Genomic DNA, 24540 nt, shown 5'->3' with positions numbered 1-24540 from the left:
GCCTGTAGACGGGAGAGTCCCGGGTTCAGTTCCTGCTAAGGTCACATACCTCGGTTGTAGTTTGTCCCTGGCCCTGGTTGGGGTTATGTGGGTAGCAGCCACCACTCGATGTGTCTCTCTCACACCAATGTTTCTCACTCTCTCTTACTCCCTCTCTCCCTCCCACTCTATCTGAAGATAAATGCAAAAAAAAAAAAGTCCTCAGGTGAGGATTAAAAAAAAGGAAGAAATATACGTGTGATTCTTAACATTTCTCTCTCAACTTTCGCATGAAAAAACTACAAAGTCCTTTAGCTTCTTCCAACTTAACTATCTCATAAATTCATCAACATATATTAATTCTCAACATTACTATCAACAGTTAAGATCAATATTTACAGATTTATGTCTTGGAAATAAACTAGTTTTTTCAAGGCATAATTCAAGTGATTTTACAAATATCACCTTAGTACACAGGATTAATTCTCCTCCAAAGTGAGTCATTAATCCATATACATTATTACAGGGTTATCATCTCATTCTTAGTATCATTCACTACTGATGCCACTATAAATAGGATCAGTTTTTTTCTCCCTATTAATTCTTGTAGACTCTACATTTAGATAACAAAATCTGTATTTTCAAAACTTAATCCTCTAATTCAGTTCTGATACCCAACTTGAAATTTCAATGATAACAGAGAGATATAAAAGAAGCTATGCTCATAAGCAAATACAGTGTGCATCAGTTTAATATAACAGGGACTTAGATTTGGTCAATACTTCACATACTAGCAAATATAAAAATAAAATCTTATAGCACATAACAGATTATCTTTTAAAAGTACAAATTCAGCCCTGGCCGGTTTGGCTAAGCGGTTAGAGCGTCGGCCTGCGGTCCACAGAGACCCGGGTTCGGTTCCCGCTAAGGGCGCGTACCTCGGTTGCAGTTAGTCCCCAGCCCTGGTCGGTTGTGCGGGTGGCAACCACTCGATGTGTTCCTTTCACATCGATGTTTCTCTTTCTCTCTCTGTTCCTCTCTCTCCCTCCCACTCTATCTGAACAAAAAATGGAAAAATGTCCTCGGGTGAGGATAAAAAAAAAAAAAAAAGTACAAATTCATTCTGCCCTGGCCGGTGTGACTCAGTGGTTAGAGCATCGGCCCAACCACTGAAGGGTTGTTGGTTCAATTCCTAGTCAAGGGCGCATACCTGGGTTGCAGGTTCAATCCCAGACCCAGTCAGGGCACATGCAGGAGGCAACCAATTGATGTCTCTCTCATATTGATGTTTCTCTCTCTCTTTAAAAAAAATCAATGGAAAAAATATCCTCGGGTGAAGATTAACCAAAAACATTTTTTAATAAAATAAAAGAACAAATTCACTCTGATTGTAAATCAACTTTTATCTTTTCTAAAATATTTGGCCACAGAACTTGATTTTTCACCTCTACACTCAAAACCTGCTCCTTCTGCCATCTTTGCCATCTCAGTTAAATAGCACCGCCGAACTATTGAGGTAAACACCTTGAAACCATCTTTGACCCCTTTTCCTTACATCATGTAACACATCAGCAAACCCTGTTTGCTCTACATTCAAAATATATCCTAAATCTGACCACTTCTTCTCTCTCATCTAAACTTATGCAACAGCCTTCTAAATATTCTGCTTGCTTCTATTCTTATGAATCTATATTATGTTCTCTCAGATCATGTCACTTAAGTGTTAAAATTGTCCAGAAGATTCTCATTAGATACTCCAAATAAAATTCAAAGTCCTTCTACCAACATTCATAAGACCCTACTGATCCAGTCTCTAGGCTACCTCTCTGATCTCATCTTTCTAGTACAGTCACCTCACATACTTCACCCCAGGCACACTGACTTCCTGGCTAACTTTTAAACATAGCAAACATAATCCACTCTTAGGGTATTTATACTTGTTACTCTTTCTTTCTAGAGTGGTCTCTCCTTAGATATTCATATAACTTGCTCCTTCATATTATTCATGGCTCTGCTCAAAAGTCACCTTATCAGAAAGTACTACCATAACACCCCATCATTATCTTCTTAACTCCTGAATTTTAATAGCATTTATTATTTCCTGATATTACATTACAAACATTTTTTACTTGACTGTCTCCCCCTCTTAATATAAACTTCATGAGAGCAAGTTTCACCTCTTTTATTAGCACTGTATTCACAGCACCTAGAATAGTACCTAACACATAACATTCAATAAACACTTTTTAAATAAATGAATGAAAGAAACTCAGACCAAGTGACTATAATTTTAAAAAGCATCAATTTTTAACATATGACATACCATCATATTCTTTTTGAATAAACTTTTCCAAGCCCATTAAAATTTGCTCCCTGTTGTGTTGTTCAGAGAAAGGTGGTGATAACTCATCTAAATTTAAAAAAAGAAAAAACAAAAGTAAGAAAAATAGAATCTAAAAATATCTTCAATTTTTTACCCTAAAAACTTTACTTAAAAATTTCTTTATTATTTGTTAACTTCTATGAATATAAAATCATAAATATTACTAGGGAGGAAAGGGGTATAAAAACAGCAAAAAAGTAATTTTTATAGATCTATGTACATTTCACATGATCATTTTTCTTATGAAATACCTATAAAATATATTTACTTCTACAAATTACTTAAGACTGTTTTCTCTAGACATTCCACTCTTTCCCATATACATGCTTGGTTTTTCCTCCTGGTAAAACTATACTCATATGGTTATACTAGGCACCTGAATCTTTAAATCTAACAGTTGTTACAAATGCCTGGTCAAGATTTACATTTTACCTATAAGTTACCCAACCAGTGGTCAAAGACCTTTCCTTAACTAAACTTCCTTAGTTCTCCAAACTGCTTGACAGTTTAGTTTACACCGTCCTTTCAGTTTTCTAGTTGTTTCATTTATAGTCATCTTATTTTTCTAAATAAAGCCATATACAGAGTGGGGCAAAAGCAGGTTTATAGTTGTTTGTATGGAATATAATACAATAATTAATAAACAATAATACAAGAATAAACTCTGTTTTGCAGTCTCACAGTTGTAAACCTACTTTTGCCCTACTCTGCATTCCTTAAGAACAGTCTTTTCTTCCTATCTCCTCCTCCAGACTTATCCCCAGGAGTTAATACGGTAATGGGAAAAAGCAGTAATTTATTGTAATGAATTAAACTAACACTCAGCTTCTGAAAAACAAATGTAGCATCAGCAATTGTAAGCTAAAAACCTGAAATACAAGTGATAATTGTTTTTAGAGTGGTAAACTATTCTGTATGATACTCTAATGGTAACACATGATACTATGTACTTGTCAAAACCCACAGAACTCTGCAGCACAAAGAATGAACTTTACAATATGCAAATTTTAAAACTCATCTAGGAGGTCAGAGAATCTCAGGATGGAATGCAGGTTGTAACTAGAAAATCTAAAAGTGTTGCCCTAGCCGGTTTAGCTCAGCGGTTAGGACGTTGATCCTTGAACTAAGGGTTGTGCTGGTTCGATCCCAGGTCAAGGGCATATACCTTGGTTGCAGGTTTGATCCCTGGCCCTGGTTGGGGTTATGAGGGAGGCAATCAATTGATGTGTCCTTCTCACAGGATGCTTCTCTCTCTCTCTCCTCACCTCTCTCCCTTCTACTCTCTCTAGAATCAATGGAAACATAGCCTCAGGTGAGGATTAACAACAACAAAATTTTTTTAATCTAAAGGTATTTTAAATGTATAAGACAATTTCACTCAAGGGAGTTAAAAGGTGCTAAACTAAGTAACTTTGAAAATGAGCAGAGTCTGCAAAACTAAGAGCAAAAGGAATTGCATATAAGCACTGTACTCTAATTAATAAAGTTGTTTTCCACAGGGGTACAGGATAACAGTTCTGATAATGTTATACATACATACTTAAATAGAACAATTAAATAAATAGGTGGCAGATGGAGGGAGCCAGATTTCTCATGTTGGAGTAGGAAATTTACAGATAAGCAGAAAGAAGTGGCTAGTATGAGACATGTAATAATGTATTAGAGTTAGAAATATCAGTAGAAAGTCAAGTTTAGCTTAATGTAGATAAGATGGTTACATATAGAAATATTCATAGATGTGTGTGTGCATATATATACGTATGTATGTTAGTATTCACACATAATTTTCTTGTTCAGAAAGGGCCTAGAAGCAATAACACCCAATAATAACAGACAACCCTAGCATCTAGATCTTGGTTATTGGATAATGCTATTATCCATTAAAAGGAACCAGGGCTCTTGGGAGAAATGTAGGAAATATAAGTGTGTGTGTGTGTGTGTGTGTGTGTGTGTGTGTGTGTGTGTATCTCTTGACTTGGAGCATTTGTAATGCCAGAAAAGTAAGAACGTGCTAAAACAAACAAAAACCTCATACACTGATGTGGGTTTATCAAAGGGATAGATGAACCAACTCAAAGAGCTCCCAATAGCCAAATCTGGAACAATTTGAGCAACAAAATAAAGTGGTATTGGATTAAAACTCAAAGTATAAAATATCCATGAGTACATTTTGAGACAGGTAACTAAATAAATAAAAACAAATGTGGTGAATCATATCTTCATAAAGCTGCTAAAATAAATGGCCATGACTGAGCCACTCAACTCTTAGGTATTTACCCAAGAGAAATTAAAACATGTCCATACCCAGATCCATATATGAAAGTGCACTGCAGATTTATTTGTAATAACCAAAACTTAGAAACAAACCGAATACTCATCATTAGGTGAATGGGTAAACAAACTGTAGTACATGCATAGAAAGGAACATAACTCAGCAATAAAAAGGTATGAACTGCCCTGGCCGGTTTGGCTCAGCGGTTGGAGCATCCGCCTGCGGTCTGGAGAGACCCGGGTTCGGTTCCCACTAAGGGCATGTACCTCGGTTGCAGTTTGTCCCCGGCCCTGGTTGGTCGTGCGGGTGGCAGCCACTCGATGTGTCCCTTTCACATCGATGTTTTTCTCTCTCTCTCTCTCCCTCCCACTCTATCTGTACAAAAAATGGAAAAATGTCCTCGGGTGAGGATTAAAAAAAAAAAAAAGGTATGAACCATCACTGATACATACAATATGAATTAATCTCAAAATAATTATGCTAAGTAAAAGAAGTCAGACCTCCCCCTACACCCCCCCCCCAAAATAAAAAGAGTACATGCTTTGTCATTCTATTTACAAAGAATTCTAGAAAATGCAAACTAATCTATAGTAACAAAAAGCAGGTAAGTGATTGCCCGGCAGGAGGTAATAAGGAAGGTTAAAATGTTACATCAGAAATTTTATCTTACCTGGGACACAGCAAGTAATTTAAAAATGTTTATTTTATTAAATTAAATTAAGAATAAATAAATAAATAATTTTAAAATGTTTGCTGAATGATGATTCATCCCAAATATACCATAACTGTTTGTTAAATGAGGTAGTATGACAGGCTTTCCCAAAAATATCTTTATAGCCTATCTCCCTCTATTGCCTTTCTTATACTCTACCAAATGTAAGGTAATTATTCTCCCACACAAATTAAACACCTTTGCTTTTATTCATAATCTGCAGTTCAAGGTCCAACTCAAAGGCCACATCGTTAATTCCAATTCCTCTTATCCATCCCAGTTAAAATTGTGTTTGCACTACATTTTGTTTACCACTACTATAGCATGTAACACATTCTGTTTCCAATAATGGCAATGTTCATACGTGTCTTATACATCCATCTAGAGTAGCACTGTGCAAGAACAATGCAAATATTAAAGTGTTCTCTATCTAGACTGTCCAATACAGTAGCTTTCAGACATATGTAGTTACTCAGTACTTGAGATGTGGCTTGTATAATTGAGGAACTTAATTGTTCATTTCACTTTAATTAATTTAAATTTAAATAGCCACATACAGCCAGTGGCTACTATAATAGACAGCACAGATCCAGATTCTAAGCTCCTTAAAAGCAACACATGGGGACTCTATTCCCCTTGGCATTTACCAGTGCCTTGCAACAGTAGGCATTTAGTAAATATCTATAGTTGGGTCTCAAGCCATTCAAAAACCTCTACAAAAACAAATGTAAGCAAACTGTTTTTATATAAATAAACAAATATTCAAAATCTAAGAAAGAAACTAGTCTCAGTAGTTCTAATAATAAAAAAAAGAGACTTACCAAAACATCTTTTACATACTAAATCAAGTATTTCCCGAAATCGATTTGTCATTGGTGGCAGAGGTTTTAGATCAATTTTCCTGAAATCCTCTGGGCAATCATTTTTTGAATGGCCATCCTTTTTGCAGATGCTGCATACTATCGTTGGAGGCTATACAAAAGCAAAAAAAAAATCTAATCTAATAAAACTATTGAGGGACTTCATCATTAATTAGAAAGCAGGTACAAAAAGAAGATTTTATGTAATTCAGTTCTGAGGAAGTTGGGGGTGGGGAAAAGCATGTTAATGAAATGCATTGTTAAATGTAAAAAACATACTTTGAACCAACCACTTTAACTTTCTTCCCCACTAAAATGGTATTATCAAGGATTAGCTTTACCTGACGATATAAAATAAAATACCAGGAGATGCAAAAGGTACAGGTTAATTTAAACAGTTTTGTCAGCCCCCAAATTAAATACATACATTACAATTTAATCTATAAGATCTTTTTTGTTGTTGTTAATCCTCACCTGAGGACATTTGTTCCATTGATTTTTAGATAGAGTGGAACGGAGGAAGGAAGGGAGAGAGACACATCGATTGGCTGCCCCTACATGACCCAACTGACCCCGATCCCAATCAGGCCAGGGATGGACCCTGACCCCAGGTACATGCCCTTGACCAGGAATCAAACCCATGACTCTTTGGTCTGTAGGCCGAGGCTTTAACCACCAAGCCAAACCACTAATCTACTAAAATCTTTAACAAAGTAGATTACAGTCATACATCGCTTAATGAGTGGGGATATGTTCTGAGAAATGCATCATCAGGTGATTTTTATGATGTTTTGCAAACATCATAGAGTGCACTTACACAAACCTAGATGGTACAGCTTACTACACACGAATAGTATAACCTACTGCTGCCAGGTTACAAGCTTGTACAATACATTACTATACTGAATATTGGAGGCAACTGTAACATTTTCGTAAGTATTTGTATATCTATTCATAGAAAAGGTACAGTGAAAATATGGTATAAAATGTGTGTCTGTGTGTACATTTGCAGGGCAGGGTGAGGCCTGTGGATAGGAGCACCATTGGTGGGAGAGTAGACATCAGAGGAGGCAGAGAGGAAGAGGGAAGGAAGGAAGAGAAAGAGAGCAGAAGATCAAGAGACCCAGAGAGATAAAGATTGGGATGAGAAATAATAAGAGGGGAAGGAAGACAGGGAGAGGGAAAAGGAAAAAGAGGGAGTAAACAGACTGGAAGAGATAAAAAAAAAAAAAAGAGGGAAAAGAAGTGAGTGTGTGCATGAGAGTGTGTGTGGTATGTCCCTTGCTTGCCTAATTGGTTCAATTTATTACATTAGCATGGTACTCCAGAAACCAAACTGTAGAGTTGAATTCTAAAAATAAATTTGCTTCATACAAGGAACAACTCTTATGTAACTGCCACAAACTTAACATCAAACCCTGTATCACCATTTTAAATTTATTCCAGACCTGGTCGGTTTGGTAAAGCGGTTAGAGCGTCAGCCTGGGGACCAAAGGGTCTCGGGTTCAATTCCCAGTCAAGGGCATATATCTGGGTTGCAGGTTCAATCCCTAGCCCCAGTCAGGGTCATGTGGGAGGCAACCAATCTATGTGTGTGTCTCTCTCTCCCTCCCTATCTCCTTTCCACTCTATCTAAGGAGCAATAGAAAAATATCCTCGATAAGGAAAAACAATTTTTTATTCCAGCACACCATCAGGCATACAGGTAGCTAAAACAGTAAAAATGTATTCCAACTACTTAATAAAAAACACATATGGTAAAGGAAGAGCACTACTCTTTTCTTTATTGTAATATGCCAAGATCCTAAGTAAGCGTCTTCCTCTAGGATTAGCCTGGACATTTACCTAGCTATGAACCGTGACGCAAATTATATACAGAAATCTCTATTTGTAAGACTGCTGTGTTGTGGACTAATTAACAGTAGTACCATAGGAATTTCTATCAGCTTTTCAAAGCTTTTTATTTATTTTTATCTTTTATTTTTTTTGCATCCATCTTCAGATAGAGTAGGAGGGAGAGAGAGAGAGAAACATCAATGTGAGAGAGACGCATTGAGTGGTTGCCACTCACACGATTCCAACCGGGGCCGGGGACAAACTGCAACCAAGGTACATGCCCTTAGCGGGAACCGAACCCGGGACTCTGGTCCAAGGGTCAACGCTCTCACCGCTGAGCCAAACTGGCAAGGGCCAAAGCTTTTTATTAATGGCATATTTATCAGAAAACTCTAGAAATAAGTTATCGATAACTAGAAAAAATTAAAATTGAGAAATAGCTACCCTAAGATAAGTTTCCAGGAAAAAGAAAGTATAAAGTAGAAGAAATATAAACTGCAATAATATAATTAAAAGGCTTTTCAAAAATCTGCCATTTATTTCATCCTTTCAATAGTCCATATGCCCTAATTACTGCAACCTAAACAAAAGCGATATATGTACCCTTACAAAGAATGAAGAACAGAGCTTAGTAATTAGGTTAAATTTTTTAAAGCTGTGAATCAGTAATTATTGATAAAATTGGATAACTTTCCAGTTGTTTTTTATTAGATGCCACTTGGTTTACACATGATCTATATAATCAGCACTCTGGGTGCTAATAATATTTCGATTGTATATTCTGCACTTGAAGCAATGTGAAACTTTATTTATTTATTTTTTTTTTTTTTTTTTGTACAGATAGAGTGGGAGGGAGAGAGAGGAAGAGAGAGAGAGAGAAACATCGACGTGAAAGGGACACATCGAGTGGCTGCCACCCGCACGACCAACCAGGGCCGGGGACAAACTGCAACCGAAGTACGTGCCCTTAGCGGGAACCGAACCCGGGTCTCTCCGGACCGCAGGCCAATGCTCTAACCGCTGAGCCAAACCGGCCAGGGCGCAATGTGAAACTTTAGGTAAAGTTTTTAGGTAAAACTTTTTTTATTAACAAAGTAGTTACTGCTTATTTTCTGTTCATTGGGGCATTTTATTTTCTATAATATACCAAGTTAAAGTTCAGACTATGCCACCTAGTAGGAAAGTTAAGACTCCTATAATTTATTTTAAAAATATGCCAAAATTCAAAGACAAGTTCAGTGGTAGAGAAAAAGAATCTGAATTCTTCATTTTTTTGGTTCCTGCTCTTAGTTTCCACTCAACTATCTTTATTAAATTTATACTCCCACTCCCCAACCACCCTACTCTCTGCCAAAAAAAATCCTTTAAAACAGAATACTATTATAGTTTACAATTCTTGTATTCTCATTTGTGGAAGAAAAAATAATCATTATGTATTAAAAATAAGCACAATTTAAATATATAATGCTTTTGCCAAACTGATTTTCATAAAATATCTCATGAATCCTTTCATCTATAAGAAAGTGAAGCAAATCATCTAGTAACAGAGTGCTGAAACCTTTTGGGGTTTTATATACATTCTTAAAAGGCAACTACTAGAAAAAACACAGTAAGTAAAATTAAAATATACACTAAAATATCATTTTAAAACAATTGTCTACACTATCACAGAAGCTATTTTTACATTTCTGAATCTAAAAACTATAAATACAAAGCCACACAACAATGACATCTACAGAATGTTTACAAACTGTATCCTACCTTGCCAGAGGTTAAAATAAACTTATCAAACACATAATGAAATTCCTGGGTGGGGTGATTATCATCATCAAGGTCAGAAGCATCTTCTGTAGCTTTGCAGTTGCAAGAGGTAGCAGATGTGTCAGAGCACACAATCTGATGTGAACTCTCTGTTACTAAATTTGACCTGCAGTCTGTATCAACAGATTCATTTGGGTCAGAAGATTTATAATCAATGCAATTACATTGGCTGAGTTCCTTTTTTAAACAAGTTTCTGAAGGCGCTAAATCATCTTGTTTCTTAATTGATTTTGGCTCTAACTCACTGCCTTTACTGGTAGAAAGAGATGAAGATTCCTGTCCATGTCCAGCCAAAACTAGTTCATTTACCAACAAACTGTCATCTTTAGTAATACATCTCTGTGATGTACATTTCATTTCATCACACTTATCAGGTTGACTTCTTTCTTCATTTATTTTTTCTGTGCTTTCCCCAAGTTGAATGCAACAATTAGATGCCATATTGTCAGACTTCACTGGTTTCTTACTGTTTATTTTCCCCTTTTCTTTTTTCATGGAATCCACTGTAGATTTATCTGCAGCCCTCCTCTGAGGACAGGCAAAATATCGATAAGCTGCCCTGAATCTCTCCACAACATATTCATAAACAAGCTGGCTGTTTAAGCTCCGTGCAACATTCCTCTTGACCGAAAATGGATCTAATAAAAAAGAAAATGGTTAGTAGCTAAGTATTTACTAACAAACTACATTTTCAAGCTTATACAAACAGATCTTAAATGCTAGATTGTGAGCAGAGTACATTTTCCCAAGGTATTTCTAAACTAAAGTCCCAATGAAAGTTCCTACAAACTTATTAGGGCAAATACAATAGCAACATCTTTTCTTTTGTTTCTATCATAAAATAAAAAAATATTTTAGAAAAGAATAACAATAAGGTAATTAATGAGAAAATAGCTGAGGAGCCCAACTCCGTAATTACAAAGTTTCAATAATGAAATTGCTGGAAACAGCTATGCCATTATGCCTCCCCATAGTGTCACTGAATAAAATTTTCAAGTTCCGGGACCCATTAATAATTTTCATTGTCATAGTATTCTTTAGTTACATACTCCTGGTAATTTAAACAAATAAAATATAACCTTAAACTCTCAATTTCAGGTTCAAAAAATAGTGATTTTTAAGATTTAACTTTAGTGAGATCAGAAAATTAAAGAGAGAAAGAAGGAGAAACAGAAAAGTAGAGACCTAAGAAAGTAAAACTTAAACCAAAATTTAAAATGGCTATGTTGAGAAGGTTTGCATCAACTCATACTTCTGAAAACATTTATAGGTTTTTGGATTTTCTAAGCCTTAAATACAAATATGCCAAGAAAAAAGAACAGTACCACCAAAAAAAAAACAATACACATTTTCTCCACTACTGACCATCATTAAGTAAAAGGATTAACAGGACAGGATTGCTATGGTTGAAGTACCGGTTACTTTTTGCTGTTATCTAAATAAAGGCTTTAAAAAGCTTCCCCGCTTCAGAAGAAAAAGAAATTATGATGGCTGGAGGTTTCTGAGCTCATTTATTTACTACATGTAAGAGAGCATAAGATGTGAGGACATGCTTGCGTGTACGAGAACATGTGTGGGTTCAATTCACACTAGAGAAGGCCAGAAGTGGATTGGGGAAACAGAAGAATGTGTAGGTTAACGAACTAAAATAATGGACAGAAATTCAATTTCCTATCTATAAAAAGTAAGTGAAATATTGTAGAATTTAAAATCTGATTAAGAATTTAGAAGCCATTCTATTAATTTCCGTACCTCTAACGATCTTAATGTTCTTGGGATTTGATGTGAAACCTGAGTATGTCAACATCAACTGTTCTTTTTTTTCTTTAGCTTAGTCACATTTAACAAATGAGATAATTTAGAAGACAAAAAAAACAAAAACAAAAACGAATTTTATCCCGGCTGGTGTGGCTCAGTGGATTGAGCGTTGACCCATGGACCAAGAGGTCCTGGTTTGATTCCTGTTCAGGGCACAAGCCGGGGTTTCCGGCTGGATCCCCAGTTGGGGGCGTGTAGGAGGCAGCTGACTGATGATGTTTCTCTCTCCCATTGATATTTCTTTTTTTTTATCCTCACCTGAGGATATTTTTCCTTTTTTTTGTTCAGATAGAGTGGGAGGGAGAGAGAGAGAGAAACACCGATGTGAAAGGGACACATCAAGTGGCTGCCACCCGCATGACCCAACCAGGGCCGGGGACAAACTGCAACCGAGGTATGCGCCCTTAGTGGGAACCGAACCCAGGTCTCTCCGGACCGCAGGCTAACGCCCTAACCATTGAACCACACTGGCCAGGGCTCCCATTGATATTTCTACCTTTCTCTCTTCCTCTCTCTAGAAAATCTCAATAAAAAAAAATATTTTTTAAAAAACTGAATTTTAAAATTATATTTTAACAATTTTATGACACAAATGTCTTTTAAGAGATCTTGTAGTATTCATTATTCTATTTTTCTATATTTTTGAAATTTTTCATAATTAAAAATTAAAATTAAGATATGTAAATAAGCTAAAAACCCTAACCAATATAATATTAACAGATTAGAAAAATTTAAATGAGTATTAATCCTATAATGGACTTAATAAAGAATTTATCTAAAAATATGACAACCTTGTGGCATATAGAGTGCTACAAAGCCAAGAGATAAAATTTATAACACTGTATTAGAAACAGATGATGAGTGGCACACAAAAATTATTCTCCAAATGAAATAAAATGTATCTTACCTTCAATGGCTATTCGCCTTTTAGGCCAGTTTTTGTTTTCTCTTGTTAAAATCTCTTTTAGCCGTACACATATGACATATTCCTCCAAAGCAAAATCCAGTGTGTAAAATTTTAGCAGCTCTAACCATAACTGTCCCAGGGATACCTGATTTGGTGTTTCCAATGTTAAAGGAGACTGGGGAAAAAAAACACTTTTCATTTAAGCGTCACGAAACTAAAGAATCATTTACTTTTCAGTTTAAAAAAACCTTAGAGATCACTTTTCAAAACTGAGCATAAAGAAGCAACTTGCCAAAGAGCAATCTGTGGCATACCTGGGAAGAATTCCAATTTACTGACTCCTAGAATTTTGTGTCCTTTCCACTAAACCAGTAATTCTCAACCTTCACTGCACATTAGAATCACAGTAGAAGTACTAAAATACACTAATACCTGAGTTACACACCACTCCCACCTCCCATACCCTTCCCAAGATTATTATTTAATTGACCTAGGCTATGGACTGGGTATTGAGATTTTTAAAGCTCCCTAAGTGATTCCCACGTGCAGCCAAGGTTGTAAACCACTGCATAACAATCACTACAGCTCCTCACCACAGCAATTACTTTCAAAATCTAAATAAATGCCCTTTGCTTGCAAAAACTAACGCCTTCATTTGGCAAACATTTATTTAGAACTTACTGGAGATATAAAATACATAATGAGAGCTCACACACATATTGCTCACCATGTATCATTCACTCTTCTAAGTGCTGCGCTTATAATTAATAATTCTAACAATTCCATGAAGTAGAAACTATAGGGCAAAAATCCATGTTGCTAATCACTGTAACATACTGCCTGCCACTCAAGTAAGATGAGTGGACTACTTCATGGACTACTAGGAAAGGAAGAGACAATTTAGCAATTACAGCAAAGGCTGCATGCTAAAATGGGCCTCTAATCGAAGGGTTGTAACAGAAGAGGTAATACCTGATTTTTAAGGGAATTAGCTAGATAAAAACTGCCTAAAAGTGACCACTAACGAGCATAAAGGCATGAGGCAGTCATTCACTCATTCAATTCTACAACTATTCATTGAGTACCTACTATGTGCCAGGCACTTGAGACAGATCCATGAAAAGAAAAAAATATCCTTGCCTTAGTAGAGCTCACTTTCCAGGGGAAGAGCACAATAAACAACAAATTTAATAAGTAAATTACATAGTAAGTTAGAAAAAGAAAAGTGCTGTGGAAATAAAAAAAAAAATTTGAGTAGGTTTAGTAAAGGGGATAGGAATATGGAAGCCGGTTTCAATGTTAAAAAGAATGGTCAGGGTAAGACTGGTTGAGAAGGTATGATTTGAAGAAAAAGGAAATTAGTTCTAGGAATAGGAAACGGAGCAAACACTAAAGTAGGAGTATGACTAGCTTTAAAAAAGAAAACCAAAAAATCTAGTGAGAGAGAAAGAGGGGAGAAAAGAAGAGGAAAATAAAAAGCTGGCTAGTAAGAACTCTTTGGCTTTTATTTTAAATTAAATGAGGAGCAACTGAAGCATTTTGAGGGGGAAGAGCATGATCTAACTTAAGTTTTGGAAGAACCATTCTGATTGTTTTGTTGAGAACAGACTATAAGGGGAAAGGTAGATGCAGGAAAACAAATTATTATGGTAGTAATCCAGACCAGAGATGATAGTGGCTAGGACCAGAATGGTAACAGTGAAGGTGGTAAGAGGTTGTCAAATTCCGGATATTTTGAAATAGAGATGACAGAATTTCCTGTCAGATTTCATATGGGGTATGAAAAAGAGATGACTCCAATGTTTTGACTAAGCAACTGAAAAGATATGGTGCCATCCTGAGATGGGAAAACTGCATGTGAGGCAAGGGGAAGACCAATAGTTCGGTTTTAGATATGGTAAGTTTGAGACATCTATTAGACATCTAAGTAGAGACATTATATAGGCAGCTGAAGATACAATTATAGCATTCAAGAAAGAGGTTTAGCTGAAGATTAAATGAGAGTCCATCACCATACAGATAGTACTTAAAATCCAGGGGACTGGATAAGATCACCAGAGGAGTGTAGATAAAGAAAAAGGGGATCAAGGACTGAGCCCTGGAGCCCAACAATAAGAGACTGGAGGGGAAAGATAGAACCAGCAAAGGAGACTAAGAGGGAATATTTAGACATGGGTGTGGTATCCTGAAAGTTAAGAAGTTTTTCAGAGAAGAAAACAATCAACTGGCAAATGTTGCTGATAAGTAAAAAAGATAAAAATTGATAAATAAACCATCAGATTTAGCAATGTGGAAGATAAAACACATGATACAAGTTTTGGCAGATTGATAAGGGTCAAAGCCTGATTAGTATGAGTTAAGAGGAAACAAGAAAATTGGAAATAGTGAATACAGACAATTCTTTCAAGCAGTTTTACTGCAAAATGGAACAAAGGAATAGTTGGGAAAGGAAGTGGTGTTGAGATTTTTCTTTAAAATAGAAATAAAACTCATGTTCGATTCAGTAAACAATGAAAAATTGGTAACTTAGGAGAGAAAGAAAAGAATTGCTAGAGCAATGTTCTGGAATAGACAAGAAGGCTTGGGACTGAACACACAAGTGGAGAAAATGACTTTAGACAGCAACACAAGAAGTTCCTTTTTTTATAAAAGCAGGCAACAAGGCAGCACATGTGAGTGCAGATAGTGGTGGAAGTGTATAGAAGTTCTTTTGATTACTTCAGTTTTCTCAGTGAAGTAATAACAAGAGAATAGAAAATGGAACAGTTGAATGGATTAGACCATATGTTCAGGGAACTACATATGTTCAGGGAACAACATCAATATTTCAGTAACATTGTCATTTCTTTCGTAATATGTCTGTCTAGTTCAGGAGTAGGAGTCCAGAAAGACTATATGCTTCTGGAGGACACAATGCATGGATATTCAACTTTCATTCTCTAGCACTCAAGATAATGCCTGGTATGTAGCAGATCCTTAATAAATGAATGTTGAATGATTAAATAAGCAAGTCACACCCTAAAGGACCACAGGGACTTTATTTCTCCACCAATCTGGTAATATAATTCCCATATGCTAAAGTATTAGTTACAGCTCAACTCTGTAACTAGAAATTTTCCTTGTCTAAATGAAAAATATACAAAGAATTACTTTGACATAATTGAAACGCAAAGAAATCTCCCAAAATGAGTTATAAATTCATTAGGAAATCTTGGTACTGAAGAACTAAACCAGATCAACCCCTCACTTTACAGATGAAGAATATGAGGCCAAGAGGCTTATTCTAGATCAGTCAACCTACTATTAAAATAACTTCAATCAAAGGCATCACAAATATTACAGATAAAAAATCCAAAGAAACAAAAACCAAAAAAGCTTACTTTGCCATGTTTTCCCTTCATGGCATTACTTTGGTTGTCTGTTTCTGTCTTCTTGGTATCATCTTTTGGTTGGTCTGCCTTAGCTTTGTTTTCCTCAGCAATTGAGTTTTTCTCAGTTGCACTACTTGAATTATATTCCCACTTCACAAACTTCTCTTCTATTATGCCCTTCAGCTGAAAGTCATCCATTCTTTTTGGGTCAAAGCCTTCAATCTATATAAAACGGCATTCCAAATTGGCAGTGGAAAAATTATTTAAAAAGATGGACAGACAAACCAGAATTCCAGCTTAAATTGTGTGAACAGAGCACTCTTCAAGAGCAAACTACATATGTACATACATATGTCACAAACTCATGCTTACCCAACTTCCAAGTAAACAAGGAAGAAGAGGGGGTTTTCTTTGTTGTAGAAAAAACATCACCATTAAAGCAAAACAGTAAGAAGGAATTCCGCCATCAGTTTGGGAGTCAATATAGCACAACTGCAAAATGACAGAAAAAGTACCATCATTTATTTTAGCTTTCTTTAATTTTCTTTGCTCCTCTCACAATAAAAGTTGCTTTTTTCCCACCATAATCACTGTAAAAAATTATAAATATATAATTATATTAATATCAATATATATAAAATATATGATCCAAAATCTAAGCACCCTGAAATAACTATTAACATAATGGTGACCATCTTTCCATTCATATTTTTATTGCATATAAAGACACATATATGTTTCCGTTAAATGAAATCATACCATATAATGTGCTTTTATTGTGGACACCTTTATTTTTTTTAAATCCTCACCCGAGGACATTTTTCCATTTTTTATTCAGACAGAGCGGGAAGAAGAGAGAGAGAGGGAGAGAGAGAGAGAGAGAAACATCGACGTGAAAGGGACACATCGAGTGGCTGCCATCCACATGACCAACCACGGCCGGGGACAAACTGCAACCGAGGTACGCGCCCCTACGGAAAGCGAATGCGGGTCTCTCTGGACCGCAGGCTGACGCTGAGCCAAACCAGCCAGGGCGAAAATAATATGTTTAAAAGGTGTTCACAATAGCCCTGGCTGGTTCAGGGAGACCCAGGTTCAGTTCCCACTAGGGGCGTGTACCTTGGTTGCAGTTTGTCCCCGGCCCTGGTTGGTTGTGTGGGTGGCGACCACTCGATGTGTCCCTTTCACATCGATGTTTCTCTCTCTCTCTCTCCCCCTCTCTCCCTCCTGCTCTGTCTGAACAAAAAATGGAAAAATGGCCCTGGCCGGTTTGGCTCAGCGGTTGGAGCGTCGGCCTGTGGTATAGAGAGACCCGGGTTCGGTTCCCGCTAAGGGCATGTACCTTGGTTGCAGTTTGTCCCCGGCCCTGGTTGGTCGTGCAGGTGGCAGCCACTCGATGTGTCCCTTCACACTGACGTTTCTCTCTCTCTCTCCCTCCCGCTCTATCTGAACAAAAAATGGAAAAATGTCCTCGGGTGAGGATAAAAAAAAAAAAAAATGGAAAAATGTCCTCGGGTGAGGATATAAAAAATATATATATATATTATTTTCTTATCTTACTTCTAATTCTGCCTCATGTTAATAATCTTCTATGTATTCCATGCCTTCTTCTATATTCAAATAACCTTAGACAAATATATATACATTTCTATTTTCTACATAAACAAGGAAGGTTTTATTTTTTGTCACTATTTTACCAAAACTTTTTATTATCGACATCTCTCTGCATATTATTCTTCTCCCTTAACAATGCACCAAGAAAAGTCCCTTTAAGTCAATTAGTACAGATCTAACACATTCTTTTAAATGGTGATAGTTTATGATCTGGATGGTTGGTCCCCCACCCAAGGATACTCACATTTGTTCTATTTTTTGCTATTTTAAACAATGCTGTAATATTTATCCTTATACATATTTCCTAAGTACTGGTGCTTATTTGTGAGCTATATTTCTTTTGCTGGATTGTCTTTGCTGGATTAAAAAATATGTGGTATATTATAATTCTAACAAATATTATAAGATTTTAACTGTCAACAGGATGGGTGCAATGTCGCACATGTTTACTAATCATTTGGATTTGCTCTTTTCTGAACAGCATATACATTACATATCAACGAGTATTTATTCTTTTTTTTTTTTTTTTTTTATCCTCACCTGAGGACATTTTTCTATTTTTTGTTCAGGTAGAGTGGGAGGGGGAGAGAGGAAGAGAGAGAGAAACATCGATGTGAAAGGGACACATCGAGTGGCTGCCACCCGCACGACCAACCAGGGCCGGGGACAAACTGCAACCTAGGTACATGCCCTTAGCGGGAACCGAACCCGGGTCTCTTGGGACCGCAGGCCGACGCTCTAACCGCTGAGCCAAACCAGCCAGGGCCGAGTATTTATTCTTAAAAAAAAAATTTTTTTAAATTTTACTGTTGATAGTATTACAGATGTCCTCCAATCCCCTCACCCCTTTACCCCTCTCCTCCCAGCCCCTGCCCCACCCTAGGCCCATCTGTGTCCACTGGTAACAGTATATGTATATAAGTACTTTGGTTAATCGTGCCCCACCCACCCCAGATATGTCATTCTATTCCATGCCTCCAGGCCTCTAGACATGTTTTGTTTATCAGTTTATGTTCATTAGATTCCCCTTATAAATGAGAGTATGTGATTATTTCTTTCTCCTACTGGCTTGTCTTACTCAGCATAATACTCTCTAGCTCCCTTTAAGTCATGTTGTCGCAAAGGATAAGAACTCTTTCTTTTCTACAGCTGCATACTATTCCACTGTGTAAATGCATCACTGTTTTATCCACTCATTTCCTGATGGGCCTTGAGCTGTTTCCAGATCTTAGTTATTATAACTAACACTGCTATGAACATAGGGTACATATATTCTTTCTGATTGTTATTTCGGGCTTCTTAGGATATATTCCTAGAAGTGGGATTACTGGGTCAAACAGTGGTTCCATTTTTAACTTTTTGAGTAAATTCCATACTGTTTTCCTTAGTGGCTACACCAGTCTGCATTCCCAACAGCAGTATACTAGCGTGCCCTTTTCTCCACATCCTCACCAGCACTTGTTGATTTACTGATGGTAGCCATTCTGGCAGGTGTGAGGTGATACCTCACTGTAGTTTTAATTTGCCTCTCTCTGATAATCAACACTGAGCATTTTTTAACATGTCTAATGGCTATCTGTATGTCCCCTTTGGAGAAATGCCTATTTAGGTCCAGTGCTCATTTTTTAATTGGGTTGTCTTCCTTTTATTAAGCTGTATGAGTTCCTTATATATTTTGAAAATTGTGTCATTGGCAAATATGTTCTCCTATACAGTGGGTTCCCTTTACATTTTGATGATTTTTTTTCCTGTGCACAAGCTTTTTAGTTTTATGTCCCATTTGTTTATTTTTTCCTTTGTTTCTCTTGCCCTAGGAGATGTATCAATGAAAATTCTGCTATGTGAGATGTCTGAGATTTTGCTGCCTATATTTTTCTTCTAGGATTTTCATGTATTCACGACTTACATTTAGGTCTTTTATCCATTTTTTTTTTTTTAATTCAGGTAGAGTGGGGGGAAGAAAGGGGAACAGAGAGAGAGAAACATCGACGTGAAAGGGACACATCGAGTAGTTGCCACCCGCACGACCCAACCAGGGCCGGGGACAAACTGCAACCGAGGCACGTGCCCTTAGCGGGAACCGAACCCGGGTCTCTCAGGACCGCAGGGCCGACGCTCTAACCGCTGAGCCAAACCGGTCAGGGCTATTTTTTTTTTTTTTTTTTTTTTAATCATCCTCACTCGAGGACATTTTTCCATTCTTTTTTCAGATAGAGTGGGAGGGAGAGAGAGGAACACGGAGAGAGAGAAACATCGATGTGAAAGGGACACATCGAGTGGTCGCCACCTGCACAACCAACCAGGGCCGGGGACAAAATGCAACCAAGGTACATGCCCTTAGCGGGAACCGAACCCGGGTCTCTCCGGACCGCAGGCCGAAGCTCTAACCGCTGAGCCAAACCAGCCAGGGCGGTCTTTTATCCATTTTGAGTTTGTTCTTGATATAATGTCATTTGATCTAGTTTCATTCTTTTTGCATGTACCTGTCTGATTTTCCCAACACCATTTATTGTACAGATTGTCTTCACTACAATTGTTTGTTCTTTTCTCCTTTGTCAAATATTAATTGACCATAAGATATGGGTCAATGTCTGGAGTTTCTGCCCAATTCCATTGATCTACATGCCAGTACCAGGCTGTTTTGATTACAGTGGCTTTGTGTATATGTTCTTTTTCATTATAGATAATAACCTCTTATATCTGATACATGCATTTGAAAAAATGTTATTTTTCCCAATCTGTTTTTCTTTTTACATTATTTATGATACCTTTTACCATATAAAATATATTAATGTTTATGTAGCTAAATATGCTTATCTTATACAGCTTGTAGGCTTCTTATGGTAAAAAAGTTTCCCCAACCCACAGGTTTTATTTATATATATCATTAAATTTTCTTCTAAAATTTTTATTTTTCATTAAAGCAGAATTTATTTTTTGCATTTGGTGTGCTAAGGGTCTAACACTGTTTTCTTCAACAGAGATACAACTGTGATGGCACCATTTATTAAATAAACCACTGTTTTATTACTAAAGTAAAATCTTTTACTTTTTATACATTAAAATCTCATTTACACTAGGCTCTACTTTTGGGCTTTCTATCCTGTTCCACAGATCTATTTGTCTATTCTTATGCCAACGGTATACAATTAACTAAGTCAGTTTTACTAGTCTTTTCTTCCTGAGTTCTTTTGGCTATTCTCAAACATTTTTCTTCAATACTAATTTTAAGATCATTTTATCAAAAATTTTTTAAATTCTTGGTAATTAGAATTAAAATTACTATACAGTTGAGCCCGGCCCGTGCGGCTCAGTGGTTTAGCATGGACCCATGCACCAAGAGGTCGGCAGTTTGATTCCTGGTCAGAGCACATGCCCAGGTTGTGGGCCAAATCCCCAGTGGGGGGCAATGCAGGAGGAGGCCAACCAATGTCTCATGGATATTTCTCTCTCTCTCTCTCCCTCTCCCTTCCTCTCTCTCTAAAGTGAATAAAGAGTCCTGGCTGGTTTGGCTCAGTGGTGGAGTGTCAGCCTGAGGACCAATGAGTTGTCAATTCGATTCCGGCCAAGGGCACATGCCTTGGTTGTGTATGGTCCCCGGTTCTGGTCAGGGTTGGGCAGGAGGCAACTAGTTGATGTGTCCCTCTCACGTCGATGTTTCTCTCTCCCTTTCTCTCCCTCCCATTCTGAAGATAAACAGAAAAATATCCTCGGGTGAAAATTAAAAAGTAAAGAAAGAAAGAAAATTTTTAAAAACAACACATTTTTTAAGTAAAAAATAAAAATAAATAAAATTACTATACAGCTAAAAATTAATTTAAGGCAATTTTACATTTTAAGGATACCATCTCCTTATCCAAAAACTTGGCTCCAAAAATCTAGGAGTTCTCATCAATTACTCACTTCCTCTCAACTCTCATATCCAATACCTCTGCAAATCCTGCCTCCAAATCTCATCCCAAATCTGTCCTCTTTATTCAAATCCACTCTAACCTTACTTAGCTTTCATAGCTATTTTGTCCCCACATATTATGATTTATGTTACAAGTTAGGTAATTTTTTCCTCTATTCCACTCACCTTAGCCCAATAACGAAAGGCTAACACCAAGGGAATAAAGACAGGTTCCATTTTTCCAAGAGCAGCAAGTAAATCAGTAGTGAGGCATGCCATGTCATTTCCTGCACTCACTCTACAAAGTAAGCCACTGTGAATGAGAAAGAAACAAATTTCACTGTATTAATACTTTAAAAAACACAATACTTCAAATTCTGTCACTATCCTTTCCCATCACCATATTTTAATACCTAAGAAGCCATAATTGAAACTAATGTTACGCCCTGGCCGCTTTTGTTCAGTGGTTAGAGCATCGGTCCAAGGACCAAAGAGTCTTGGGTTCAATTCCAGTCAAGGGCATATACCTCCATTGCAGTTCGGTCCCCAATCCTGGTCGACGTTGTACAGGAGGCAACCAATTGATGTGTCTCTCTCGCATCAATGTTTCTCTGTTTCTGATTCTCTCTCTCTCCCTCCCTCTCACTCTATCTGAAGATAAATGGAAAAATATCCTCAGGTGAGGATTAAAAACAAACAAACAAAAAATAAATGTTATAATAAACTTATAGTTAACTGAAAATGTATCAGTTCCATCACTAGAATCCCATATAAATTAAAGATGTTTTAAATGTTCATTTGTACTTCAGAAATAAATTTCAACTTCATTTAGTATTTAAGTTCATGAGAAATTAATTTCAAAAGCAGCATTATGAATCACCAAAATTTGATTTATGAGAGAAAAGATACTGATCTTGTCAATGTCAAATAAGAACGTACATTCCTAGTGCATTTTTTGCTTTGCACAGATAAAAACAAAAAATAAATTTCTGAACTGACTAGCTATACTTCCTGACTCTAATTTTTCCCTATCAAAGCTTCCATGATTTTACTGATATGCTATTTTCAGATCAGAGATTAGAAAGAATTTACATATTAACCCACAAGTAATGCTTATGTGTAGTGTAGAGAGCTACCTTAAATGGGTAACAGAATTATAGTAGAGCTATTTTGGTGGCAAGGGGAAGAATTTATCTGAGGTTGCCACACAGAGGCAATTAGATACAATGTGATGGAAGAATAAAAACCACTAGAAGTCAGAATACCTTCATTCCAATTCTAATTTTTTACCTAAATGATGTGAATTTGAACAAACTGCTACTTGTCCTCCAGGTCTCAATTTTCTAATTTAGAAAAAAAGAAAGTTGAACTAGATCTCCATATATCCTTCTAGCTTTGAATAAGAAAATATAGCAATCTTAAAATATAAGATATATAGTTTGATAATAAAAGAACACTTTAGCTCAGCCTGTGTAGCTCAGTAGACTGAGCGTCATCCCATGGACTAAGAGGTCCTGGTTGGATTCCTGGTCACAAGGCACATGCCTGGGTTGCCGGCTCCATCTCCACTAGGGGGTGTGCAGGAGACAGCCGATCAATGCTCTCACACTGATGCGTCTAGCTTTCTCTCCCTTCCTCTCTCTAATAAAATTTAAAAATATACATATTTTTTAAAAAGAACACTTTATTATTTCTGTATTGTTTCCATGTCTCCCACATTGATCTAGAAAATAGAATTTAGTTTATTTTTTGCAAAGGTACTTTGCTGAGTCCTATAGATATCTGACTAGAAGGAAAGGCAAGATTCTTCTTCAATGACTAATTTAATTTCAGTGAACTAAAAACTAGAGTCTTATAGACTGTGAGCTCCTTGAGAAGAGAGGCTATTTCTTACTTATGTTTGTATCCCTACAGGAAAGCATTACTTAACATATAGTAAAAGTTCAGCCCTGGCCGGTTTGGCTCAGCGGTTGGAGCATTGGCCTACAGACCAGAGAGTCCCGGGTTCGGTTCCCGCTAGGGGCACGTACCAAACAAACAAACAAACAACAAAAAAAAACATATAGTAAAAGTTTAATATTGTTGGATAAACAAGAAAAAAATAAAAATTTCTGCCTCTGAGTGTTTTATTTTTAACTGTCTGATAGTTCTATTTCTTGTTCACATGCTTTTTTAATAAGCCTGCTGTTTTAATAAGGAGAAACTAGCCTAGTCATAATCCAAGAAATCTGAAAACAAAGATCTTTTCTCTTGGAGATGTTCACTGCATATTTAGATGTTGTCATTATTTTTAAAAATACTTTTTCTTCATTGTTACCAACCTTTTCCGATCTTTGCACACCACAACAGGAACTTTAGCGTGAAAATCAGATTCCACATCTATATATAACACTAATAAGAAAAAAAATAAAACAAGTAAGTGAATGTTAAGATCTCTGAAATGTTTACTCTATGGTAAACATTAAGTAACAGTTTCCCTCTAAATATCACTCTCATTGCTTCTGTGGGATAATCCATTCTTCTCATTATAAGCATCAACCCAACTGAATCTCTTACCTCTACTGGGGTCATCTGCTGCACATCACAAACCACAGGTACAGACCCAAATACTGTCTGAAAATTATAATCACTTTAAGAAAAATGGTTTTAACATCACTAAGAGTCTGAATATATCCAAGTACGTATACAATCTAGTCCAAGTTGTTAAACCTTCATAGATATAGAAAACAAAAGGCATCACTTACTTCTAGGGCTATTTGCACAGGAGTCACAAAATGAGATCCTACAATGCTTTGAAAATTTAGTTATTTTAAGCAGGGAACAACAGACTGATGAGTCTCAGAGGGAAAAGGGAGAGGGTGGACGAAAAGAGATTAAACAAAGAACTTATATGCATATATCCATAACCAATAACCAACGGACACAGACAATAGTGTGGTGAAGGCCTGGGTGGAGAGTTAGAGCAGGGTAGAGGGGATCAACGGTGGGGGGAAAGGAGGACATATGTAATACTCTCAACATTAGGGATAATATTTTTAAATAAATTTGAAAAAGAAAATTTAATTCTTTTAAGTA

At 36.6% G+C, this 24540-nt stretch overlaps 1 protein-coding gene across 5 annotated transcripts in view; it reads right to left on the bottom strand.

The window, feature by feature from the left end:
- The window catches only part of TUT4 (terminal uridylyl transferase 4), an 86696-nt gene that overhangs the window by 28295 nt on the left and 33861 nt on the right, over window positions 1-24540 (bottom strand). For all 5 annotated transcript variants that reach the window (XR_004958934.1, XM_036256734.1, XM_036256735.1 and 2 more), the window contains exons 7-14: window positions 23787-23856; window positions 21652-21778; window positions 16332-16451; window positions 15969-16181; window positions 12589-12763; window positions 9804-10501; window positions 6168-6318; window positions 2303-2389 (exon numbers count right to left, since the gene is read on the bottom strand). Coding sequence is in view for 4 of the 5 variants with exons in the window: in XM_036256734.1 (XP_036112627.1) it covers window positions 2303-2389; window positions 6168-6318; window positions 9804-10501; window positions 12589-12763; window positions 15969-16181; window positions 16332-16451; window positions 21652-21778; window positions 23787-23856 (1641 nt within the window). In the remaining variant the exon portion in view is untranslated. The remainder of the gene's footprint in view (window positions 1-2302; window positions 2390-6167; window positions 6319-9803; window positions 10502-12588; window positions 12764-15968; window positions 16182-16331; window positions 16452-21651; window positions 21779-23786; window positions 23857-24540) is intronic.

The sequence above is a fragment of the Molossus molossus genome, unplaced genomic scaffold (genome assembly GCF_014108415.1).
Source record: "Molossus molossus isolate mMolMol1 unplaced genomic scaffold, mMolMol1.p scaffold_m16_p_12, whole genome shotgun sequence".
Lineage (NCBI taxonomy): Eukaryota > Metazoa > Chordata > Mammalia > Chiroptera > Molossidae > Molossus > Molossus molossus.
Note: the sequence above shows the minus strand (reverse complement) of the source record. Positions and strands in the feature narration are given on the sequence as shown.